The following is a 27,376-nucleotide window of genomic DNA, read 5'->3' as shown; positions in this document are numbered from 1 at the left end:
TGTTTTTTTCTGAGGTAAATGTGACGTTACGTGATATTGTTTACAAGCCGTTATATTGACGTCTTTGCGCGGCTGAAACACTAATTGAGCGAATACATGAGACAGGATATGGATTGTAAAGTTGTACTCTTTCTTTTAACTTGCCTTCGGATGTTTAGTCATGTTTACTTCGTTCTGAAACTGGTATTAATATGGAGGAGATGATCAGTTCACGTGCGCCTCGCGCTGCCACGTCAATGGGCGTGCCGCGCTACAGCGATCACTCAACATTAAACAGCGGCAAAACGGCATTTATTGTTTGAATACTGCAATACAATGAGCATAATTTGAAATCTGAGACTTTGTTTCATAATAAAAGTACCAAAGCACAATGCTTATTGCGATTTATTGGATGGGAGAATGCCCTTCAATGTTCCATCCATTAACTGAAAACAGGCTAGACTAATCGTAATCGATATCGTTTCTTAAATATGAGAATCGATTATAATCGAGATATCAATATCTTTTACGCAGCCCTAGTTTACACTGTGAGCCTTAGTGCTCAATTCCGATTTTTGCTCAGATCCGATTTTTCTGTATAGCTGTTCACATTGTTGTTTTAAATGTGGACAATATCAGATTTCCAGTGTGAACAGATCATGGTTCAGAACTGACCCGCATGTGCAAAAGAACAATACGAACAGAGTTGCCAGGTTTTCACAAAAAAATCTGCCCAAATGCTTCTCAAAACTAGACCAATTACGCTCTGGGGGTTATTTATCGCGTTAGTGGGGTCGCTTTAATCCACGGAGTTGAAAAACAGCCAGCGGCAACGATGAAAAAGTTGCCCAATTCTGCGGGAAAACTGTGGACTTGGCAACACTTGTGCATACGGAAGTAAACACGGAGGACATAAAGCGATTATGCGTTTATTTATAGTGTGATCTGCCGCAGAAGCCAGTGAAATTATGTGCAGGCAATATGAAAAATAAAGAGAATGATGTGACAGAAGAGAGCGGAGTTTTGAAACTTTTATGATTCGAGCCCTTATGGTTTGCTTGTATATAGAGTTGTCACTGCAATACTTATGAGTTCTGACACATCACTGTACTTCCACTGACTACCTTTCGCAACTGTCTTGATAGCTTTGGGTATGTAAAATCTTTGAAGTGACTCCCACAATATTTTTGTCGGTCACAATAGTCACTGTGTCAGATTTCACGATTTTGACTCCTAAAATCTTGTTGTGTCGTGGACAAGAAACATGTCAGACTACACGTTGCTTCCCGACCATTCATCGCGTGCCGTCTTTAACGACATGTGTGATGTCATCGAGAAGGCGGAACTAGCGACTGACTTCCGAAAACAAGAGTGTAAACATTGCTGAAGCGCTTCCGCTATAGTTCGCCAGCATTTTTCTTTCTTTGTTCTGTCGTGGTAGTCCCTCGATGACACATCATACAGGCAGGAGTACTGTTGCCACAGCTCCACGAACCTTTCCTCCATCTCATAATTCCACCTAGCAGCACCATCATCTCTCTTTCGTTTTGCCATGTTTGAAACCGGTGTATGAAAGAGCTTCTGTGCTGCTATTTGGTCAACGTCACCAATGTGACAGAACTCGTCGTGGACGACGGAAAAAAAATTAAACATGCTAGTCTTTCTGTCGTGAAGCATCGCAGACGCGGAATCGGTTGTCGTCCACTATGACGCACTACAACGATGGAATCTTGCGTCCTGACGCCTATTGTCGTTTACGAATCCCCTCGACACCCTACGTCAAGCAAATCTTGGCAAAATAGGGCAAAAATCGTGTAGTCTGAACCGGGCATAAGAGTCAGTAACCTATTCTGTTTGGATTAGGGCTGCACGATAAATATCGCACGATGTTTAATGTGCATCTCGTCAGTAAAGCCGGTTCTGTAATCAGCGGTAAATCTACACGTGCGTGCTTTCACGTGGAGCAGCATTTACTACACAGAGCCGTTGTTCACAGACAAGCTGCGCAAAACCACGATCATATTTTGCGCATGTTTTGCGCAGCTCGCGGTAACTCTACACGTGCGTGCTTTCACGTGGAGCAGCATTTACTACACAGAGCCGTTGTTCACAGACAAGCTGCGCAAAACCACGATCATATTTTGCGCATGTTTTGCGCAGCTTGTCTGTGAACAACGGCTCTGTGTTTATCGTGCAGCCCTAGTTTGGATGCTGTTTTAGACTGTAGACCAGTGGTTTTCAGTCCTGGTCCTGGGTACCCACCACTCTGCACATTTTCTCTCCTTTATTTAGCACACCTGATTCAGATCATCAGCTCATTAGGCGAGAGCTCCATGAACTGAACTGAGTCAGATAAGAGCGACAGCAACAATGTACAGAGCGGTGGGTCCCCAGGACCAGGATTGAAAACCACTGCTGTAGACAATTGAGACAGCATGTTTTTTTTTGTTTTGTTTTTTTAACGTAGCTGTTATGGCCACTAGATGGCAGCACTGCATTAAGCACTATTGCGGTCCTCATCCAAATCTTACTGCAGTGCTGACTGGCGTTTTACACATCTGCTCCGGATGGACTTTTACCCCTCTAGGCTGATTCAGACAAATTACCCTCTCCTTGTTTTGACTGTTCCTTTATCAGCGTTTTGCTCTGTGCTGTGGAAAGCTGGGCTAATATGTAGAGTTATTGGTAACCGGAGGTGGAGGTGGCTTGTTAAATCATGTTTTGTTTGCTTGTGCAGAAAGCTGTCTCCGGCCTTCCACCAAGCACTTTTGTCCTTCTGTCAAATGTCTGCTGACAGTCGGCTGGGCTCAGAGGTGAGTGGGATCGGGTAGCATACAGGAACAAAAGCACAAGCACATGTAGGGTCTACCTGTTGTGACACTTAGAGAGATAGTTCATCTAAATGATAAGTCAGTCATTATTTACTCGCCTTCATGTGGTTTCAAATCAGTATGACTGACTTTCTTATATGGAGCACAAAAGGAGATTTTTTTCACTTTTGAATTGGCAGTGCAATTACAGTGAATAGCCTGCAGCCTCTAATGTTAAAAAGGTTTAACAAACACCATAAATGTTTCAATAAATATATAAAATAATGCACTGTATTCCTGTAAATCTTCTGAAGCCATACGATAGCACTGTGTGACGAACAGACCAAATATAAGTAGTTATTCACTGAAAATCCTGAGATCTGTCCATGAACTCTCTTAAGTAGGTGTCATTTTCATTTCATGAATGAATCTCTCTTTTTTTTTTTCAGTCATCATTCTTTTAACTTTCATAAGTCAAATCATTTCAGTTTTTCAATAGATCCAGCACACAAAACCAAGTCTCGATTCATTCATTAAGCAAACTGATTCAGTTCAGTGTTGTTAGTGTTCAATAAAACTACTAAAGCTACTAAAAATAATTTTCAGTAATTGAAATAAAACTGAAATAAAACAAAATTTAAATAACTGATGAAAAACTTACATTTTAACTTAAACCTAAACAAAAATGTTGCCTTGGCAACTAACTGAAGTAAATACGTTTAAAGTCCCCATGAAATCAAAATTAAAGTTTTTTTGGGTGTTAGTATCAATATGTTAGTCTTAATGTTATCTATAAGGCAGTGTGCTCCAAAACAGTGACAAAATTCGCATTTAGAAGATATAAGCATTCAAAGCTTGCAGTTCGTCACTTCCGCCACGTCAAATCATACTTATGCTTCTCATCAAACTTTCTGTCCAATCAAATGCTCTCTAGAATCCGAAGCGGCCGCCCCTACACTATAAAATAGACGCTGAAGCCGCGGCTGAAATCGTTCACTTGTCCACAGAATTAGTATTTTCTGTACAGTGAATGGCACGTAGTGCACTATATAGGGGACAGGGAACGATTCAAACAGTTTAAATATGCTTTCGATTGAGGAAAAAAAGAAGTCTGGTTTCGCGCTGTGTCACGCTAACCATCGCACCGCACACACACTCTGCTCCGGTCCAGAGACACGATAGCACGGAGCGGATCACATGCGCGAGTCGGCGCAGACCACAAAATGTATCGGAGCTATTTGAATTCTACACAGAATGCTATATTTTATAGCAATATGGATGAGATTGTGGCTGGCATACCCTGTCAAATGCGGCTTTACAGAGCTCAACGGCTCTGAACGGCTCTAGCCCAAGCTGTGATATAAACGAACGCTATTGGCTATTTTAAAAAGGGGCGGGGCAGCTTGATATGTCCCGCACTGTCTTCCTGTTTCAGTTAAAATGATGTCTACACAGAGTAACGCTGCGTGTTTCTAAGCATTTCAGGGGACCTTTAAGTAGTGAAATTACTAAAACTGAAAGAATATTAAATAATAGCTAAATAGAAATATTTTTTAAAAGATATCAAAATTATTAAAACATAAACTTTGATTTTAAAAAAAGCTGATTCAAAATATGAATAAGTAATATAATATTTTATAAATAATACTAAAATAACACTGATTTGGTTATAAAGTCACTGACTCTATGCTCACTGGAGAGGAAGATTCTCAACGGATAATGATTTAAATTTCAGTCTATTCATCACACAAAGCTATACAATGCCTTCACACTTGGAATAAGTCATATGCACCACTTTTATGGTGCTTTTGTTTTGTTAAGATAGTCAAAAAGGTTTGGAACAAACATGAGGGGCGAATAAATGCCGAGAGTGCACTCTTCCTTTAAACTATCATGACCAGTCATTAGAACACTGACATGTTTGCCTCTGCTTGCTTTTATGTGGCAACATTTTTGTGCCTAATTCCCATGTCCTTGTTTCTCAGGTGTCTCGAATAGCTGACAGCGAGCAGAGCGTCATGCTCATGCTGGGCCGCTGTCTGCCACACATCGTACCCAACGTCCTGCTGGCCAAGCGAGAGGTAACCAATGACCTTTTGACCCAACAGCCCCAGCTCATCTTCCATCAGCCACTGCGGCTTCCATGTCCACTGCGGCTGGCTTCTCCTCTCATTCTATTCTTAATTCAACAATAACTCAACTTATTGTTTTCCATTGCAGTTGTGTGTGTCTCTCTCTCTCTATGCCCCCAACCCAATCCACCTCTCTCTCTTTTGTTCTATTCACTCATTTCTTCTCTTGCTTTTGTGCATGCATCTCACTGCACCGATAGAGAATGGTTGTGCACCTCTGTCAGGTGAGTGGAACACATCGGCATGTTCTCACATCAGCCCTCCTTCCTTCATCATGCGTGTGACCTTTGACCTTTCAGTTGGCTTGGCTTTTCATCAGCTTCCTTAGTTGTCAGTGACTCAAATGCATTTCCATTTATACATTTTTATTGAATGATTATTTTCAACTTTTAAATGTAAACTTTTGCTTTGTACTGAACATCTAAACTGATGAAGCTCTAAATGTCATTTTTTAGACTGATAAGTTTTTTTTTTTTTACTAATTCACAGTAATAATCTGTAATGAAACAATTTTATTATTTATAATATTATTATTATTAGTAGTAGTAGTATATTTTTTATGGTTTATAATGATATATAAACAATAACTTTTTATTTATGTAATGCTTTTCCGAAGCTTATGTACATTTACATTTTTAATCATTTGAACTTTTGTTGGAATATTTATGATAAAGTAAATACAGCAAAACAAGCAATACATACGTGACTAAACTGGGAAAACAGCTTTGACAAAAATGTGTTTTAAAATGTCTTTCTCTTCCTGGGAAGCATAACAGAAAAATATTGATGGCTAATCTTGCACTCAGGAGTATTAAAAGCTTTTTTAAAAGCTACTACTCTTAAAGAGTATTCATAGGCAGGATGTAAAGTGGCATGCCTAAAAACTCATAACTGTGGTAAAACATTCAGTCTTATGGGGCGGTCGCACTACACCTTTTATTCCAATGACTTGCGTTCGTATGCATGTGAATACGGTAGACCAGCAACAGACGTTTCACATTTCAGTGCGTTCCAAAGTGAATTTTGTATTACATGAAGATGTGTGACCAATAGAAGATTGATATGTCACAGCGTAACCTCTTAGCTGAATTTAAAGAATGCAAACATTAGAGCTGCAAGAAAAAAAAACTAATTGTATATTTTTTTACATTTTAGATTTATCATTATTTAATTATTTGTTGAATTTGTTTGTTTGTTTTTTGTGATGTCATATCTCATCTGTGAGGTCATACCTCGTCTGCAGTGTCTGAAGACATGTTGCATCCCCAAAGTTTAGTGGGACTGCCCCTTGAAGTTTCTTATTCACTGCAAAAAAAATAAAAAATTCTTACTTAGTATTTTTGTTTTTTTTCCCAGCACAAATATCTACACATTCTTGAATTAATATACGTTTACTTGAAAAGCAAAACTTAAAAAATTAAGTCTTGTTTTCTGAAAAAGAAAAAAAAAATCTAAATGTATATGTAAAACAAGAAAAAAATATCTGCCACTGGGGTAAAAAAAAAATCTTAATTCAAAGTAAAAACAAGATTATTTTTCTTGCCCCATTTGCATATATTTTTTCTCAATTTTGATACATTTTTCAGAAAACAAAATTTAATATCTTATGTTGTTATGCTTTTCAAGTTAATATATCTTGATTTAAGAATGTTTTGATATTTGTAATGGAAAACAAGACAAAAATACTAAGTAAGAAATAAATGTTTTGCTTTGTTGCTTTCATAAAATGATTGCAACAGCAACATAAATTGCAACATTGTTCAATGAATATATAGTTTAATTTTTAGTTAATTAAATTGTTTGTTAGCTTAATAAAATTATTTTCTGCAAATAAATATAGTTAATTAGTCCAACTGTTAGCCGTTTACAGTAGCTGTCACAGGTTACAAATTTTTTTAACGAAAAACTAAATAGCAATTTTAGACGAATAATTCCAAGTTAAACTTTGACAGCCAAGCCAATGGAACATTTCTATGCTGTGATTTTTCTGTGCTTCAGGCTGCATTAATTCAGTGCTTGCCTTTCAGCTGACGGTGAAACCTTGTCTGAGTTTAAAGTGTTTTCTTTGCCTCCCTATTACAGAGCTGATTTGGTTTAAATGACTAAAATTTTGAGAGAAAAAAAAACCAACATAAGGTACGTGCACACATTTCACATCTGTTGAGAGCAGACCCAAAGGTGTGTACCGTTCCAAGCAAGTTCCACAGCATTTCCCTCATCGGGCCCCTCTGATTTGCATAGGGCAGTTCTGTTTTACGGGAGCCAGGTGACGGTTTAAGATGGATTGGATGCTTTCCAGGCTGAAGTCGGGTGAAAACAAACACCGCACGAGGAGTAGAGATCTCCTTGCTAAACTGGACTTTGAGCTTTGCCTGTTAGTTCTGTTGGCTTCGTAACCTTCTTCCTTGAATTCAGACACACTCACACTCTGACACACCCTCAGTTTTCCCCTCATCTGGTGCAGAACAATTACTAATCAGGCGCTGCTGGAACACCTGCCTTGCAATTTGATTCCTGTCATCTGCACACCTACAAGAACTTTATTGTAAAGATAAAGTCTTTCAAATTAAAGGCTATTCAAGTTATTGATTACCATGTAAAACTGATAAGACATCAAATACAGCAGCCATTACACTGTGTGTTTGCAACAGTCCAAAACCCCCTTCTTACTGCAGAATTATGTCTGGTGTGTTTGCATATGTGGGTGTATTTCTGATTGATCCTCTTTGCTTTCTGCTGGTAATTATCTTGATATGGAGCAGTTGATTTCCTTTGTGTTTAAGAAATGAGTCAATGCAGGCTGATGGTATAACTGAAAATTTGCATATAGATACAAGTTTTCATGGGAAACCATTTGGAGTGACAAGGAATCCAAACGTTCAAGTTCTTGCTTTGTTTTTTCTTTGTTTAGTGAGAGTTTAGAACAGATTTTATTGTTTGCATTTTTGTAGCAACATTGGCCCAAAAGTGTTTGGAGACTTCAGCCACAAACAAATGTCATTGCATTTACATTAAAACAATTATTTATTATAAATTTATTATAAATAATTAATGTGAGTTTGTCAAGCAAAATGCATCACAAAGCCATTTTATTTATACATTTTAAAACAAAAACATTTTTATTTATTAATAATAAAACAATATTCATTGTTATAGCAAAAAGATATAAAGTTATTTTTCAAAATTACAAAATAATGGAAAGTTAGGGTAAATTCATGAAAAATCATTGGTCAAAGTGTAAGAACCCTCTAGAATCCTCTGTTTTGTTATCTAATGAAATTAGAGTTTTTTTTATTTTTTTTAGTGTAGTTAAATTTTCCTTATAATTGTATTTAGGCCCTGTTTTAAACTATAAGTAGTTTATTTTAGCAAAATGCATCACAGAAGGAAAATTTGGTAACACTTTACAATAAGGTTCATTAGTTAACATTAGTTTATTAAAATCAAAATGTGCTTGTTAACATTAGTTAATGCACTGTGAATTAACATGAACTAACAATGAACAACTGTATTTATCAACTAACATTAACAAAGATTAATAAATACTGTAATAAATGTATTGTTCATTGTTTGTTCATGTTTGTTAATACATAACTAACAGTAACTAATGGAACCTTATTGTAAAGTGTTAACTAAGGTAGTTAACTAATGTTAACTAATGAACCTTATTGTAAAGTGTTACCAAATTTTCTTTCTGTGATGCATTTTGCTAAAATAAACTACTTCTAATTGTATTTAGGCCCTGTTTTAAACTATAAGGATTTCAGAGATGTTATGAAACTACTGGTTGGTCTGTTGGAGACGTTATATATTCATAAATATAATGTTATTTATGAATTACAAAACAAAATACACTGTTATAACAACAATATTTATGGAATTTTTGGTCAAAATGTATGGAAATTCTTTGGTCAAAGTGTCAGAACGGTCTAGAATCATTTTTGTTGTTTTTTTTTTTTTTTATGCGATGAGATTATTATTTAATTTTATTCTATTTTATAAAAATGCAGTTTTTCTTGGAAGCATCCTCTGTAGTTTAAACAGGGCCCAAATACGATTAGTGTGTGCAATTATTTATTGGTTCCCATTCTTAATGCCTTAATACTCTTCCCATTCTTAATGCCTGCTTCTAATCGTTAATCTTTTCCCAGTAGCTCTTCCACAAAAGTTGTTTCCACTCACACATTTTCACACTTTCACTTTGGGCCAGAGCCAAATAAAATATTTCATAAATGTGGCTCTGTTGAAAGCTCTCGTCCAGGTGCAGGCGACGCTGCTGCCTCATAATGCCACACTCTCACACAAAGTCACTACTGATGAAACGGCTCATTGCCGTCTCCAACAGACCAACCAGTAGTTTCATAACATCTCTGAAATCCGAATACAATTATGGTTTTAACTCTTGGCAGGTAACTTCCCCCCCAGAAGCAGGTGTATTGAAAGAGCCGTCCAAACAAACAAGCACAGCGTCAAACAGCCTGCAGTCTTGCCTCATGTTTGCTTAACTATCTTTCACTTTAAAGTGTCTGTTTGAGGCTGAGCTCTTGCCACAGTCACGTCTCAAGATGAGATAAATCTAGAGAAAATAAACACTTCTGTGTCGAATCTTCATGGGAATCCTGATCTGTTGTTTCTATTCTGGGTCTTCGTGGAAAACAGGGCTAGTAACCACTGTTTGGCCATGAGACTTGGACCAAGGGCACACTGCCTGTTTTGTAATGCGATATCTGTTGTGCTGATGAGGTTTTTCGTAACTGCTTCTCACTGTTACGGTAAACAACCACAGATTTACATGGCTAAATGGCTTTCTACATACTTCAGAGAATACATCCGCATACACACATGATGATACAGACATGCGCTTCGATATGTCTTTGTGCTAGTACTGGGCAATACATATATCAATATTTTTGAGCCTTTTGACAAAATTCAGTTTATTTCTATATTCATTTGTTTGTTCTGAAAATGTGTTTTTTTTTTTTTTAAACCAAACCTTCATTATACAGCCATAAATTCCAGTTAAAAATAATCAAGTTTTTTCTTTTTCCAAATAGCTTTGCATTAAGTGAACAGGGAATAATAATCTTTAATTAAATTTCATATATATGCACCAATATACAGTGTTTCCATAGACCTGGAAATATCAGAGAATTTCAAATGTGTGATTTCCAGGCCTAATAAATGTTAAAAGAATGTCATGCAAATGTATAAAGATGACTAAATTCATAAAAAGTATTTTCCAGACAGAAAATGGTTAAGAAAAAAATAATAATTTATATATTTATATATATATATATGTGTGTGTGTGTGTGTGTATATATATATATATATATATATATATATGGTTAAGAAAAAAATAATAATTTATATATTTATATATATATATATGTGTGTGTGTGTGTGTATATATATATATATATATATATATGTATGTATATGTGTGTGTGTGTGTGTGTGTGTGTTATATTTGTTTTTTTTTTATTTCATTTAAATAATTGTGTGTGTGTATATATATATATATATATTTGTTAACACGTTTGGACATTTATTTTTTTACTTAATAAAAATGCCATGCAACTTAAAAAATTAAAACACAAAGTGACATTGAATTACAGTTCTTTTTAATTTATTAATTTATTTTAACTCTATAACATTATTTTTAAAGTTAAAATCTAAATGCTCTCAAACTCGAGAATTGTTCGATTGTGAAAATTGAGAGTTTTTAGGAAACTTGATGACCAAATCAAAATAATTTCAGTAAACACAGTGTTTTTAAATATTATATCACCAACAATTTAGTTCCAAACATGCCGTGAATATCCGATATATCACCCAGCCCTTGCTGGTGCTGTGATTTAGTGGCTTGTAGACTCTCTCCTCTGTGGTGAAGGTGTTTCTTCAATAGAGTAGCTTTTCCCATATCCTCAAATACCTGTTTGCAGAAGTTCCTTGTCCAAGCCTATTGGGATGGTCTCAGCAGATGCATGCGTGTGTTTATTTCCCTGTGCAATGCATGTTGTTTGACCTGCGTTCCTGTGTGTGTCCACAGGAGTTGATTCCTCTCATTCTGTGTACGGCCTGCCTGCATCCCGAGCCCAAAGAAAGAGACCAGCTACTGCACATCCTCTTTAATCTTATCAAGAGACCTGACGATGAGCAGAGGTGTGTGCGCATTTGGGCATCTGCTCATGTGTAAACTGACCAAAAAAAATCGGTTTTGTTATGAGTTTGATAACACTCTGCTGTAATCTTCCTCTCCAGGCAGATGATTCTGACCGGGTGTGTGGCATTCGCCCGGCATGTGGGTCCCACTCGGGTGGAAGCCGAACTCCTGCCACAGTGCTGGGAGCAGGTTAGTTCTGCACTCATACACACTCGCCACATAATTGCTTTTGAATTGTGTAGGCATACTCTTGTCAGTCACACAAACCAAATAGTCAAAACAAAATTTTTTTTACATCCTATGAACTTTTTTATCTATACATCTGTAATAGTTTTTATACGTGAGAAGGTTAGCCAATCAAAGCATGGCTGATTTGCATATAGAAGATGCAGTGGCAAAATAAGCTACTGTTTATCAGGGTTAGAGGAAGTGTAAAAATGTCATGGAAAACTACATTTATAATGACTTTTGGTGTCAAAAACCTTTACTAACATAAGTGGACTTGGAAAAAGTACTATGGAAGTGTAGAATATGGTGCATTAAAGTGGTCTCAAACGTATTTGGACATTTAAGTCAAAATTAAATATTTTTTAGCATTTTTAGCTTTTACTTGATCGGTTTCAAATTTTTTAGTCTTTTTAGAATGGGTTATTTGAATATTTTTAGAATGGAATATTCAAATCTTTTTAGAATGGAGTCTTTATAATGGAATATTTTAACCTTTTTACAGTGGAATCTTTATAATGGAATATTTGAATATTTTTACAATGGAACCTTTGATTCCTTTTAGAATTCCATCTTTGAATCTATTAATGGAGTTTTTATAATGGAATATTTTAACCTTTTTACAGTGGAATCTTTATAATGGAATATTTGAATATTTTTACAATGGAACCTTTGATTCCTTTTAGAATTCCATCTTTGAATCTATTAATGGAGTTTTTATAATGGAATATTTTAACCTTTTTACAGTGGAATCTTTATAATGGAATATTTGAATATTTTTTACAATGGAACCTTTGATTCCTTTTAGAATTAGCATCTTTGAATCTATTAAAATGGATTTTTTATAATGGAATATTTGAACCTCTTTACAGTGGAATCTTTATAATGGAATATTTGAATATTTTTACAATGGAACCTTTGAGTCCTTTTAGAATTAGCATCTTTGAATCTATTAAAATGTAGTTTTTATAATGGATTATTTTAACCTTTTTACAGTGGAATCTTTATAATGGAGTATTTGAATATTTTTTACAATAGAATCTTTGAATCCTTTTAGAATTAGCATATTTGAATCTATTTAGAAAGTAATCTTGGCAATAGAATATTTAAAACATTTCTATTTGAATCTTTCGAAATGTAATTAAAGACTTGAAGTAATTAGATTTCTGTGGACATAGTAAACAATAATTGAATACTGAATTTTCAAATATTTCAAACTTTTTAGATTTTAATACTTAAACTTAGGTGAGAAAGAATGGATGGGATCTTTTTAGTCTTAAGACTTTTTTATTAGATAAATGCAGAAAAAACACACAGTAATTGAATATTTATTTATTTATTTTTCTTCCCCCCCTTCTTTATTTTTCTTTAATCAAGTTTAATGATTAAAGTTTAATCATTAAACTTTTTTTTTTTTTTAAGTATCCTAAAAGTTGTTGAAAGACCAGTTGGTTAAAATGTATTTAAAAATGTAAAAGTAGTTACAAAATGGCTCAGAAAGGTTTTATCCATTATATATTTATGAATATTCTATCATTTCTACAATGACTCTCAAACTTAAAGTGTGAATTAAATTGTCCCAAAACATTTTGAAGCCACTGTAGATCATGTCCATGGCTTGGTACACGTCGTCATGTTAAGGAAATTCTCAAAAGTACAGTACATTCGCATCTCCCCACATGGAAACCTATTTCCGCTTAGGAAATAACCTAAACAATTTCAGCGTTGAACACTGAAAAATATGAGCTAATGTGGTTTACAGAGGGTGCGGGTGGGTATGCAGTCCTGTGGTCAGAGCTGGAACTGACGCTGCCGTGTTGTGTCTTTCGCTGTCTGTCGCATGTGTGTTTCTCTCGCTCAGATCAACCACAAGTATCCAGAGAGAAGACTTCTGGTGGCGGAAGCATGTGGAGCCCTGGCCCCTTATTTACCCGTAAGAGACTGCATTCCTCTAATATAAAAGCAGTCTAACTGGGACACATTAATCATGTTCACCTTTCAACGATGTCGCAGTTAGTGATCGCTAAAACACTAGACGTCCAAGATCACTGGGGTGAATGGTAGTCAAGCAAAAGCATGTTGAAATAATAAAATAATAATTATCAAATAATCAAATCAACAAATATCAGCATAGTGCAAAATCTGTTGGCATTTGTGTCCACTTTGATCATGTCTGTATGTGTTGCTATGGAGGAATGCTGTTTGTTTACAGTAGCTGTACATCACTCTCAGCAGGCTGTTCATCTAGTGCTATGAAACAGCCTTAGAATCATTTTAGAACTGAATCTTTAGATTGGAATCTTTGAAACCTTTTTGCATTTAATATTTACAGTTGAATCTTTTGAATCTTTTTTATTATTATTATTATTATTTAGACTGAAATGATCAGATCTTTTATATTTGACTCTTTCAAATGGAATCTTTTGAATCATTTTTTAGGATTTAATATTTAGAATGGAATCTTTGAATACATTTAGAATAGAAACAACAGCATTTAGTAATTGAATATTTAGAATTTATTTTTGTAAGTGTTATATTTGAATCTTGAGAATGGAGTCTTTCAATCTTCTCTAAGTTGCATATTTATTTAGAATACAATTTTGACATTACGGTTTTGGGGTCAGTACGATTTTTTTTTTTTTTTATTCTTTTATTTCTTTTATTTTTTTTTAGAAATTATTCTAAATTATTCTATACTTTTATTCAGCAAGGATATGTTAAATTGATCAAAAAGAGACCATTATGTTTTAGAATGGAATCTTTGAATTTATTTAGAATGGAATCTTTATAATGAAATTTTTGAATCTATTTAGAATGGAATTTTTTCAATAGAATCTTTCAATAGAATCAATAGAATCTTTTGAATCTTTTAAAATTTATATTTAGACTCAAATGATCAAATCTTCATTTTCATATTCAAATCTTTAGAATTTCATATTTAGAATGAAATCTCTAAATCCATTTAGAATAGAATAATTTGAACATTTTATAATTTAATATTTAGAACCTAATTTTCAAATCTATTATACTGTATATGAATCTTGAGAATAAAGTCTTTCAGTCTTTTCTGAATTGCATATTTATTAAGAATAAAATTTTCCAGTCTTTAATACAACTGTTCAACAATTTGAGGTGAGCATTTTTACTTTTTTTAAGAAATTAATACTATTCGGCAAAGGCACATTAAATTGTTAAAAAAAAATGTGACCGTAAAGTCAAATAGTTTCTATTTCAAATAAATGCTGTTATTATGAACTTTCTATTAATCAAAGAATTCTTTAAAAAAAAAAAGTTGCAGTTTCCACAAAAATACTGTTTTTCAACATTGGTAATAATAATAAGTGTTTCTTGAGCACCAAATCGGCATATTAGAATTATCTCTGAAGGATCATGTGACACTGAAGACTGGAGTAACTGGAGTTTACAGTGGCTGTATATCATAGAGTTATCAGAGGCTCAGTGGGCTGCTCATTTATTAATGCTATGAAACACTGGCCCACATACATCTGAACTGATCTGGCTCAAACGGAGCTCTGATTGTTGGTGTTGTGCCTTTTTTGCCTTTGTATGCTCTAGTCTGTAATGGAGAGTCTGATGTTTACTCACTTCCTCATGAGAATGAACACTTAATCATTTAACCTAAACACAGCAGAATACAAAATAAGATGTTGTGTATGCAATTCAGAGCTGGCATGGGAATACAAGTATGTGTGTGTGTCTGCAGAAGGAGAGAAAAAAAATTAACTTAAATGATTTTAGCAAATGGCTGCAATATAACAAAGAGTGAAAAATTTAAGGGGGTCTGAATACTTTCCGTACCCACTGTATATGAATCTTGAGAATAAAGTCTTTCAGTCTTTTCTGAATTGCATATTTATTAAGAATAAAATTTTCCAGTCTTTAATACAACTGTTCAACAATTTGAGGTGAGCATTTTTACTTGCATCGAGAAGCTGCTCAAGGTGAAAACCAGCACGTACACACACACAAACTTACAACCTTGTGAGGACCCTCGTTACACATTTCCTTTTGTTTCGCATGTTTAGACTTCACCTGGCCCGTTTTTAATCTATAAAAAAAATTTTTTTGAATAGAATCTTTCAATCTTTTCAGGATTTAATATTTAGAATGGAATTTTAATATTTGGAATAATACCTTAGAATCATTTTAGAAGTGAATTTTTAGCTTGGAACCATGAAAGCTTTTTGAATTTAATCTTTACAATAATTTTTTTTAAATAAATATTAAGACTCAATCAAATCCTTTATATTATCTTTCAAATAGAATCTTTTGAGTCTTGTTTTCAGAATTTAATATTTAGAATGGAATCTTTCAATCTATTTAGAATAGACTTAAGTGAATATTTGGAATATATGGAACATTGAATATTTGGAATCTAATTTTCAAATCTGTTATATTTGTATCTTGAGAATGAAGTCTTTAATCTTTTCTGAATTGAATATTTATTTAGAATACAATTTTTCTTTTTCTTTTTTTTTAAGAAGTGAAAAATTTTGTTCAGCAAGGACATTAAATTGATCATAAAGTGAAAGTAAAGAAAAATAGTTTCTATTCCAAATAATTTTTTTTATGTATTTATATTATCACAGAGCAGCACAACTGTTTTCACATTTTGATAATAAGAATAAATATTTATTGAGCACCAAATATAATGATTTCTGAAGGATCATGTGACACTGAAGTCTGCAGTAATGGCCGCTTAAAATTCAGCTTTGCATCACAGGAATAAATTACATGCTAAAATATATTAAAGGGGTCATATGATGCGATTTAAATTTTTCCTTTCTCTTTGAAGTGTTACAAGCTCTTGGTGCATAAAGAAGATCTGTAAAGCTGCAAAGACTAAAGTCTCAAATCCAAAGAGATATTCTTTATAAAAGTTAAAAGTCAACCACGCCTACCTAAAACGGCTCGTTCTAACACGCCCCCACATGTCTATGTCACGATGTGGGAAGATTTGCATAATGCCGCCCAAATGTTCACGCAAAGAAAGAAGGCGTAACTTTGATTCTCGCTGTAGTATTGTTGTTGCCGTGTGTTTCGTTGTGAAAGCGAAACTACTTTGTTTGGCCTTCCAAAAGAGGACGATATCCGCTTCGTCATGCCTAGAGCTGATCCGTGCTGGTCGCTGAGGAAATACATCCACTTCGCGCTGTGGATCGCCGGATCGGCTTTCACCGTGGACGAGTCCAGCCCGGGGTCGTCACATGTGGTTGCCTCAAGCCCCCGCCGGCCTCCGCTCACTCAAGCCCGCTGTGTGTTGCGTTGTGAAAGCGAAACTACTTTGTTTGGCCTTCCAAAAAAGGACACAACTAGAAATCAGTGGTTAAGTTGTATTTACAACACTGTTTATGGAGGACTGTTTCCTGATCCTGGTAGAGTATTTCATTACACCAAATACACAAAATAATGTTATTTTTAGCAACATCATATGACCCCTTTAAAATAGAAAGCAGTTATTTTATCTTGAAATAATATTTCACAATATTATTGGTTTTACTGTATTTTTGAATTAATAAATGCAGCCTCTATGAACATAAGAGACTTATTTCAAAAACATTTAAAAAATCTTAACACCAAACTTTTAAATGTTGTATGTTTGAATCTATAGAATGTTAGAATTAGATATTCTTTCTAGAATTAACTCTTTAAGGGTGGGTTGCACCAATAAGGATTAATCTAAAATCTAGATTAAATCAAGGTTTATCTAATAACTGTTGCACCAAACTTTAAACCTTGTTTAAAAAATAAACAGGTTTACATTTAAACCATCATCTTGATCCTGGATTTAATTTATATTTAAGATAGATTAACTTTAATCATGTTGCTCCATAACTTTAAACTCAGATTTAAATCTCAATTAGGGATTAATTTTAAATTTACAGGTGTGAGGAGGTTTAAAGAAAATAAAGTGCACCTACAGTTACAATTATGTGGCTGATTGAACAAAGACAGAAACAGCGGGTGTGTCGTCAGGTCTCAGAGAGGTGTTTATTATAAATATAAATGCAAATTAAAGCGCAATGAGCCAGCAGATTTTGAGGGTCGTTGCAGCCCATAGTAAACTTGCATCTGCTATCGAGTCCGGTATGCGAATCCATCACTTATCTTGGTGCATATCGCCTTACGACAAAGAAAAAAAGACAGGATCGCGGCCGCGCCTCTCGTTTCTCATGTGAAACGGCGATCAAACGGACGGCGCCACTGTCACGAGCGGAGGTAGTCACTCTGCGAATCATGCCAGTTATTTTCTCTTATCTCGATTGTTTTGTCATACGCTATACTCCATTAATTTATACTATAAATATATTTCCAATATTATGAAATTCGTATGCACTGCCTCAAAGTTTTGATTGCTTGCTTGATCAGCCGTTTGATCAACGGTCTCTCTACGTACGTTAGCGGTTTATAAAGACGCTGGACCTTTTACAAGTTTATTTCCTTTATCGACAAAAGCAACTTATGTCAGAGACAGAGGATAAGGAATATTAGCATTGTTGCTGTTTAATTACATGACGAATCCATCATGGCGGAGAAAATTATTCGTAGATGGAGGTTTTAATCGCAGGTTAGAATTCGAATCCCCGATTTGTTAATCTAAGTTTAAAATTAAGTGGTGCAACACAACTCGATTTAAAATAAAACCCAGATCAACAAATCCTTGATTAGCTCTAAACTTTGCTTAATTTAATCCTTGTTGGTGCAACCCACCCTAAGAGTGAAATCTTTAAGTATTGTGAACTTCAAGATTTTACCAAGTTGTGCCGTTCTTCTCAGGACATTTAGAGACATTTTGACGAAGTAACTTAGCAAAAAATCTGGCACGCTCTTTTAGCTCCATTCAGTTATTTAATTCCTAAATCCCTCTCTCTCTCTTTCTCCAGCAGGGTGAATATGGTCTAGATGAACACAAGCTGCATATGTATCTGTCAGCACTTCAGTCCCTCATCCCGTCTCTGTTTGCGGTGCTGCTTCAGAACGCCCCCTTCACCAGCCGAGCCAAACTACAGGGCGACGTGCCTCCAATCGAGGGTGAGGGATAGCCAACGTCAACATGAGCACGCACGCGTTTTTCGCTAACATTCTCAGTCAGGCCACGTTTAGCGACGCAGACCTGGCGCCTGACTCAGTGTAACTGTAGGGTTCCTGCCATGTTGAGGTTGCTCTCTGGTTTTGGGCTCACTATCAAAGTGCTCTTTCATTTACGTCCTGCGGCTGCGTCAGATGATTTGCGCAGTTATACTTTTTTGGTGTATTCATGGTTTTAAAATCTGCTCTAGGGTTCCTGCCATGTTGAGGTTGCTCTCTGGTTTTGGGCTCACTATCAAAGTGCTCTTTCATTTACGTCCTGCGGCTGCGTCAGATGATTTGCGCAGTTATACTTTTTTTGGTGTATTCATGGTTTTAAAATCTGCTCGTGTGTGTGTGTGTGTGTACGTGTGAACTTGCAGTGACCCGATTCCCGCGGCCAGCCTCCCCGTTGCAGGACGTGGCCACCATTGTGGGCAGCCGAGAGCAGTTGGCAGTTCTCCTGCAGTTATTTGATAATCAGCTCCAGCATGAAGGAACTACAGGATGGGACAGTTTGCTCTGGGTGGTCAACCAGTTGTAAGTTGATGTCTCACTCACACTCTTCCCCCTTTTGACCTCTGGGTTTTGGCCTCTTTTGCCATTTTTATTGAAGGTGGAGACAGGAACTTGGGTCACCCACTCATGTTGGAGCACCAGGCCACACCTAGAGCGTTAAATGGCATGCATATGTGTTCATCTTCATCCCACCCAGATTATTTATAAAAAGGGAAAATTAAGGGTCAGAAAGTGTCAGATGACATCATAACAAAGAGTACATTAAAGGGTTAGTTCACCCCAAAATGAAAATTCTGTCGTTAATTACTCACTCTCATGTTGTTCCAAACCCGTAAGATCTTCGTTCATCTTCGAAACACGAATTAAGATATTTTTGATGAAATGTGAGAGCTCTCACCGATGTCCTTACTACGTTTCTGGACCTGGGAACATTACAGTTGCGTTGCTGTCTATGCAGGGTCTGAGAGCTCTCTCACATTTCATCAAAAATATCTTAATTTTTGTTCCGAAGATGAACGAAGGTCTTACGGGTTTGGAACAAAATGAGGGTGAGTAATTAATGACAGAATTTTCATTTCTGGGTGAACTATCCCTTTAACGTTTGGAATAGGCCACTCCAGATAAACTCACAAGTTTTTATAAATGGCAGATCTTATGTAAGAGATGGTTAATTCTTATTAAAATAAAAATGTGTACAATTTAAATAAACAGCAATATTTAAATAAATAAAATAAATAAATAATGTTTTTTCATTAAGTGTGTGTGTGTGTGTATATATATATATATATATATATATATATACACAGTAAGTGTGTGTGTGTGTGTGTGTATATATATATATATATATATATATATATACACACAGTGGAGATCAAAATTAGAGAACAATCTATAAATGCTTGATTTTTTTTCTGAAATATTGTTAATCTTCATTGCTCAAAAATTGAAGGAATATTAGCTCTAGGTATACCACTGTTATACTAAAGTGTTTTACAAAATAACCAAGGCATTACATCAAAAACCTTTATTTTGTGGAAAACAGAGTGATCAAAATTAGAGAACTGTAACCACTGTAGTACGAAAGAAGATTACATCTAAAATGTTGGAGGATTACAGCTGTCAAAAATTAGTAGGAATTGTAGAGGCCCTTGCTTTGAGTGACTTTAGCACATCTGCAGCCACAGGACATCACTAGTTTCTCTCACTGCTCTGGTGTGAACTTGGTCCGCTCTTCTTCCACTCTCTTCCATAGTTCGGTAACTGTAGTGATTTTCTTAGCCATAACTTTGTTGCCAAGGATTTTCCAGAGATTTTCAGTTGGGTTTAGATCTCTGGGCCCACCATTTCATTATTTCAATGTTCTTAGCTTCAAGGAACTGCTTTACCCGTTTTACCAGTGTGACATTGTCTTGCATGAAAATTGCAGGCTGTTTGGGAGATGCTTGCAGGGAAGGAACCGAATGAAGTTGGTATGAGAGGCCCAACTCCTGCTGCAGAAAACATCCCCCAAACCATGACACTTCCTCCTCCACCTTTCACTGACTTCTTTATGCACTCAGGCTTCAGTCTTTTCCCAGTTTGATTCCAAAGAAAATGTTTCCCATCAGACCCAAATAAATTAAACTTGCTCTCATCACTAAAGTGAACTTTGATTCTCTCTACTAATGAAAGGCTTGGTCACTGCAGAGTGCGTTTTCAGTCCGACTTCTCTTAAATGTGCCGAGACAGATCCTTACCCTGTTCAGCGCTGAACTGGCGAGCAATTCCAGCTGCAGTGCTGAACCGATTCCCCATTGAGAGTCTCCGCATTATCCTGTCCTCTGGTGCATTTGTCTTGAGTGGACGACCAGGCTTTTGGGGGGATTTGGGGGGAGTGTCATTGTAAAGCTGCAATTTTCTAGAAATCACAGATTTGGAATGACCAGCTTCTCTTGCAGTGGCTGAAAGAGTCATCCCTTTGGCCTTCATTTGGACAACCTGCTGTTGCAGGGTTTCAGTCATCTTAGAGCGGCCCGCCATCTTGCAATCTCAGTGAAAATTAGAGGAATGCTGCCAGTTAAATAGGGTGTGTCACATAATTAAGGAAATTAGCACCAGGCACCAGATTAACACCAATAACTTGGAGGTATCTATAAGTGTTCTCTAATTTTGATCAGAGTTATTTTTCAAATATCTCATTTAAGTTTTTTAAACTATGCTTCATAATACAATTAATTTATGAAATATGCTTAAAAAACTGCCCTTCTACTCCTGTTAGGATAACTTCAAATAGGGCTAATCAGTGGCCTTGAAATTTAGGAAATTGTAGATTGTTCTCTGCTTTTGATCTATATATAAAATACACATATGTATTATATATACACACACATACAGTATGTGTGTATTTAGATTTAGATTAATTTTTTTAAATATTTTACTTTATACATTTTTTCTTTCTTTTTTTCCTTTTTGTATTACTAGTATTAGCCAGTCATAACAAAGGTCATTTACATATCATTGTCTTAAAGGTATGAGCAGCATTTTTAATTCAGAAGGTCAATTAAAACTAAATTATGAGTATTTTTGGCTGTAAAACAAAGGTACAATGGTGCAGTTGGACACAATTTAAGGTACAATGTGTTTGAAATCCTTTTAGTGATTGTATTCTTTCTATACTTCTCATATGTTGCATGTACAAGGCTTAGTTTACCTACATTTGCATTGGACCTGATTCAGTTTTTTTCTCCACAGTTTACCACAGCTTATAGATATTGTAGGACGCATCAACGTCACCTCATCCACCTGTGTGCACGAGTTCTCCAGGTTCTTCTGGAGATTATGTCGAACGTTTGGGAAAATCTTTACCAACACTAAGGTAGGACAGGTCAAAGACAATCGCCATAGAGTAATCTCTCTCTCTCTCTCTCTCTCTCTCTCTCTCTCTGTAGCACCTTTTTTTCTGTATTCTTTTTCTTTATTTGGCCAAGTGAAGTAGCTAAATACAGCTTGTGCTGCAAATAGTCTGACTCATATACTCCGTTCAGCAGTTTCAGTTTAATTTAGGTGTTCTTTTCCCCTCATTTTTGAAGGTAAAACCTCAATTCCAAGAAATTCTGCGGCTATCTGAGGAGAATGTGGGTGAGTGACTGTTCATTTAACCAAGAATAATACTCCCGCTGTCAGAGGAGGTGCTGGGAAGAGAGCACACACACACACACACACACACTCTTCGTCTCTATATCTCTTTCCCATACCGGAGACTTGTGTGTAAAATATGTGTTTTCACTCTTCATGGGATTTGGAAATGGAGCTTTTTCTTTCATTCTTTGAATGTCTGTTGAGTTTTTAAAAAAAAAAGCCTGTGGTTAAAGTATCTGCCAAAGTAGTTCCAAATGAGTTCAACTAATTCTTTTATGTCCGACTTAACTGAGTGTTCAGTTATATAAGTTTAGAGATTGTAACAAGGATTGTGTCCTGCAGACGCCTCCGCAGGAAACGGCATCCTTACAAAGGCTACGGTGCCGATCTATGCAACCGGAGTCCTGACGTGCTACAATCAGGTAGGAGCATCATTGTACGCCTGCTGTGTGACGTCTTAATTCAGGAAAGCCTCTCTCTGATGAAGTTGTTCGTTTCAGGAGGAGGACCGTAAACTCTTGGTTGGCTTTCTTGAGGATGTCATGACCACGCTGTCTCTCTCCCATGCTCCCCTTGACAGTCTAAAGGCTTCATTTGTAGAGCTTGGGTGAGTGTCGTCAGCACTGTTAAATCTGCAGCCAGGATGCATTTCTGCATGAGCTCATCTGAGGCTGCAATTCCTTTAAGCTGATGTAAAATGACTTGCTCACGAGTGTCATGACCCCGCCGTTGAGAGTACCTGTCAGTTTCTGTGCATTAAAGCTTTATTAATTCATCCATTTGAAAGGAGTAGTTCACACAAAAGTTAAAATTGTCGTTTACTCACCCTCATGCTATTCCAATCCCAGATGATTTTATTTTATTGGAACACAAAAGCAGATGTTTAACTGTAACCAGGGGCTGTCTAAAAAGTGCAACTGATCTCAGAGATAATTTGCAGGGCAAGATTTGTTTATTACTGTAAATGTATAACTTTATATTTATAATTAAAAAATAACTTTACATGTAGCATTTTAATTTAATATTTCACAGTTTTTAAACTTTTTTAATAATTATAAATATGTATATTTTATGTTTTATTTTATTTATGGTTTCATAGTTAAAAAATTTTTTTTAAATATAATTACACACCTTTTTACGCATTTTATATTAATTTGACATTTATAATTGTATTTTATGATTTCGTTGTTTTAAGTTTTTTTTATATATTATTAGACCATTTTTACACAGATTTTCAAATTTTGAATTGTAATTTTTGTATTTTATGATTTCACTATTTTAAAATTATTTTATAAATTATTACAAATAAAATTTGCAATAATAGCTGGAAATTGTACAGTTATTTAAGAAACTTTCAAGAGCAATAAATTAAACTGATTTACTGCAAAACATTACAAATTGGTTTGTGATTAATTTTTTTCTTATTGATCGCTAGTAATCTTTTCAAATTCGACAGTTTCATCTTTATTACCCAGTTATATAATTCTGCCTAATATTAAATACTTAAGTTCATATAAAGTTAATATTAAAGTTTTTAATGTAATAATGAAGTTTAAAAGGTTGACAATCAGAATTCTAAACCGAAAATCACATAAAACAAAATTTTTACATTTGCAAGACATAAACACTTACATATCGGTCCGAGGCCAGTAGGCCATCTTTCAAGTTGAGCCCTGCATAAACCGACAATAATGGTTTAAGCAGTTTACAACAAAAATAACATGTCCCAATTTGTTCGACTTTCGTATCCTGATGATCTAATGCACCAGACGTTTCATGCTAATGGCAGTCTAACTGACTAGAAGATCAGGTTTAGTAGGATCATCGCCTGTTATTTTGTGATTACCCACTAAATCCGTTACTTCCTGTCTCCAGGGCAAACCCAGTGTATCATGAGCTTCTACTGACGGTGCTTTGGTATGGAGTGGTTCATACATCTGCACTGGTACGCTGCACCGCTGCACGCATGTTCGAGGTAAGCCCTTCCTCCAATTCACGCTTCAGACATTGACATGCATAGTTATTTTAGTTTATTTTAGTTAATAAATACTTCTAATGTCCTTAAATTTATGTTTAAAGACATTTATCATCCTCCAGGCCAGTCAAATGATGAGTTTTATTACCTAATGCATTGTTTCTAATGCAAATTAGCTGTAATATGATGTTTTAGAAATGTTAATGGTTGGTGTGAGGTGGTAAATATGTATTTTCAGACCTATCCACACTCCCTCTAGGGCCCCCTTGTGCCTTGTCATCCCTGTTACCTGTCAAATCACTGAATGTTTACAAGTCGTTGCAGCTTTAAAGCATCCGTACGTCTTTTGCACCACAGCACGCTTGCTATTGCCATTCAGAAATGACTTAACAAACCCCCACATTTCATCCCCCCACACCGTTGTAAGTCCGTAATGAGGGTTCAAGGAGTGTTAAGAAACTCCATGTGAGAAACCCCTTCTCCTCATCTGTGGTCGTAGCTTTAGTTAAATTCGCCTGGCCTCTTTAGTCCTTAATTTGATTTAATTTATCTGTGTAGCGCCTCCTCGGGCTTCTGTCGTGTTTTTCATTGTATGTCTGCGCTGTTTTTTTAGTTTGTTACCTTTTTTGTGTTCTTTTGTTTCTCTCTCTCTTTCTCTCTGCGGTGTTCCATGACACTGTGCTTGCTCTTTCCATGCATCCTGTGTGACATCACCCCTGCTCTGACCAATCAGCTGTTGGTGAAGGGGGTGAATGAAACTCTAGTAGCTCAGAGAGTTGTTCCAGCACTTATCACTCTCTCCAGTGATCCTGAAATGTAAGTCGTCTCCTGCCTCCTTCATCCATGCACCTCCCTCCGCCTTGGTTCTCTCCGGAGGCCACAACTTTATTAGCCCCTCCTCAAGCAAGCACCGCCTACCTGAGCCAAGAGATAGGCAGAGCCAAGATTTAAGGGTTTCACTTTATTTATGTTGAAAGAAATTAATGTCATATCAAAAATATTGCAGTTTTATTTAAACAATCGAAACAATTAAATGTCTAGGTCACATTTCAATTTAAAAATAAAATTAAATTGAGGATCATGAATAAGTTTTGCATTATGATTTTATCATTTTCATCCATAATGTGGAAAAAAAAATGTCTAATTACTGTAATACAGTAATGAAAGCAAACTCTCTCCAGTGATCCTGAAATGTAAGTCGTCTCCTGCCTCCTTCATCCATGCACCTCCCTCCGCCTTGGTTCTCTCCGGAGGCCACAACTTTATTAGCCCCTCCTCAAGCAAGCACCGCCTACCTGAGCCAAGAGATAGGCAGAGCCAAGATTTAAGGGTTTCACTTTATTTATGTTGAAAGAAATTAATGTCATATCAAAAATATTGCAGTTTTATTTAAACAATCGAAACAATTAAATGTCTAGGTCACATTTCAATTTAAAAATAAAATAAAATTGAGGATCATGAATAAGTTTTGCATTATGATTTTATCATTTTCATCCATAATGTGGAAAAAAAAAAGTCTAATTACTGTAATACAGTAATGAAAGCAAACCTGTTTGGACCTGTTTTTTCTTTTTCTTCTTTTCTTTTTTTTACAACAAAAATACAATATATAACTAATACTACCATGATGTATACTTGTAATATATACATTTATTTATTTATTTATTTATTTTTATTTTTAATAATTATTTATTTATTTATTTGCATTATAATAGGCTTCTGACATCTGGAGGGTTAACTGTGCTTAATTGCTATGAAAATTGCTAAATTTATTTTATTTTGAGTCTGGAATATGGCCCAGGCATTATTTATATATCATTTTGTATGTATTTTTCTCAGTACAAGAATTTATTTGCATTATAATAAGCTACTAACCAACAGAGAGTTAAATGAGCTTAATTGCTGCCAACATAATGTCACACTATAAATAAACCTAAAATAGTATTTTTTATTATTATACAAAAAATCTAAAATTATTATTTTATATATTTTATTATTTTATATTTTTATTTTATTCTTTATTTTTATTCTATTTTGAGGCTTAAATATGCCCCATATATACAAATTTATTATTGAAATATACCATTGTTAACCATCATTCCAGCTGATATAATTATGACTTGTATGTGCATCATTTGTAATTCATGCTGATGTTATGTCAGTGTGAAAGTGTATCTATGGCTCTCCTGATGAAACCAAGGCTTGAGAGACAGTGCTTATTTTGTTTGTCTCATGTGCTTGATGTACTAACATCCTTCGTTCAGGCTACACTAATCGCCGCACGCTTGGAAAAGCTACCTGCTTTTCACAATCCATTCATCCCCTCAGTCAACTCATCTGTCCATTAATGTGGCCCATGGCATGTTTGGCTGCCAGTCACTCTTTCCCAAAGCCCCCTATAGCACTACAGTCTCCTCTACCCCCCTCCTTCCCTGCTAGATTCTTGGCCATTTGTGTTTGACCCCCCCCGTCTCTCTTTTGCATCTGACTGGTTTGCAGCTGGTTCTTCGAGGCATGAGCGAAGCCTTAATTGACAAGCGAGTAGCTCCAGCCCTTATTACCTTGTGCAGTGGTCCTGAATTGTGAGTTAACCGCAGCTATGAGACACTTTAAAAACCAAATATCCTGTCTCCTCTCCGCATTCACTTGGTTGGATATTTTGTATTTTTTATTTTGTATTTTTTTATTTTGTATTTTCTTGGGGGGGGGTGTACTTGGATATTTGTTGACTGTTTCTGTTTTGGTTTTCATACTGACATGGGAATGATCATGTGGCATTAATCATCTTGCTTACCACATATTCCATCAAGTGATTGGCATCTCATGGTTCTGTTCCATTCATGCATCTTTTATCATTTTAGTGTGGAAATGTATGGTTTCTTTTGGATGTGTAGTGACGGATTTTCTGTTTTCAGCTCAGTGAGGATATCAACAATACCTGCCTTCGGAACTATTATGGAAACCGTAACTCAAAAAGAGGTACGAGTCTTCCATATTACAGACACCCACACAACCCACATATATTTGTCAATTTTAAAGGGGTCATATGATGCGATTTCAAGTTTTCCTTTCTCTTTGGAGTGTTACAAGCTGTTTGTGCATTGATAAGATCCCTGAAGTTGCAAAGACTAAAGTCTCAAAACCAAAGAGATATTCTTTATCAAAGTTAAGACTCTGCCACACCCCCCTAAAACGGCTCGTTCTAACGCGCCCCCACATATCTAGGTCAATATGTGGGAATATATATGCGTATTATATATTATATATATACATAATGCGCCCAAATGTGCACGCAAAGAAAGAAGGCGTGGTTTCAGTAACCGCAGTTAGTGTTGAAGCAGCATGTCAGGGAGACGCTGTGTGTTTC

The 27,376-nt window shown here is 35.6% G+C and overlaps 1 protein-coding gene across 1 annotated transcript in view; it reads left to right on the top strand.

The window, feature by feature from the left end:
* The window catches only part of LOC107758280 (lisH domain and HEAT repeat-containing protein KIAA1468 homolog), a 68,301-nt gene that overhangs the window by 29,558 nt on the left and 11,367 nt on the right, over positions 1-27,376 (top strand). The window contains exons 9-25 of the mRNA XM_016575986.1: positions 2,717-2,792; positions 4,775-4,870; positions 5,122-5,145; positions 10,971-11,083; positions 11,183-11,273; positions 13,171-13,242; positions 14,886-14,936; positions 15,236-15,271; positions 18,215-18,362; positions 18,782-18,938; positions 21,648-21,771; positions 21,986-22,034; positions 22,377-22,456; positions 22,535-22,641; positions 23,910-24,009; positions 24,743-24,825; positions 26,925-26,988. Coding sequence (XP_016431472.1) covers positions 2,717-2,792; positions 4,775-4,870; positions 5,122-5,145; positions 10,971-11,083; positions 11,183-11,273; positions 13,171-13,242; positions 14,886-14,936; positions 15,236-15,271; positions 18,215-18,362; positions 18,782-18,938; positions 21,648-21,771; positions 21,986-22,034; positions 22,377-22,456; positions 22,535-22,641; positions 23,910-24,009; positions 24,743-24,825; positions 26,925-26,988 — 1,471 coding nt within the window. The remainder of the gene's footprint in view (positions 1-2,716; positions 2,793-4,774; positions 4,871-5,121; positions 5,146-10,970; positions 11,084-11,182; positions 11,274-13,170; positions 13,243-14,885; positions 14,937-15,235; positions 15,272-18,214; positions 18,363-18,781; positions 18,939-21,647; positions 21,772-21,985; positions 22,035-22,376; positions 22,457-22,534; positions 22,642-23,909; positions 24,010-24,742; positions 24,826-26,924; positions 26,989-27,376) is intronic.

Source organism: Sinocyclocheilus rhinocerous, unplaced genomic scaffold (genome assembly GCF_001515625.1).
Source record: "Sinocyclocheilus rhinocerous isolate Xijiao unplaced genomic scaffold, SAMN03320098_v1.1 scaffold142, whole genome shotgun sequence".
Taxonomy (NCBI): domain Eukaryota; kingdom Metazoa; phylum Chordata; class Actinopteri; order Cypriniformes; family Cyprinidae; genus Sinocyclocheilus; species Sinocyclocheilus rhinocerous.
Note: the sequence above shows the minus strand (reverse complement) of the source record. Positions and strands in the feature narration are given on the sequence as shown.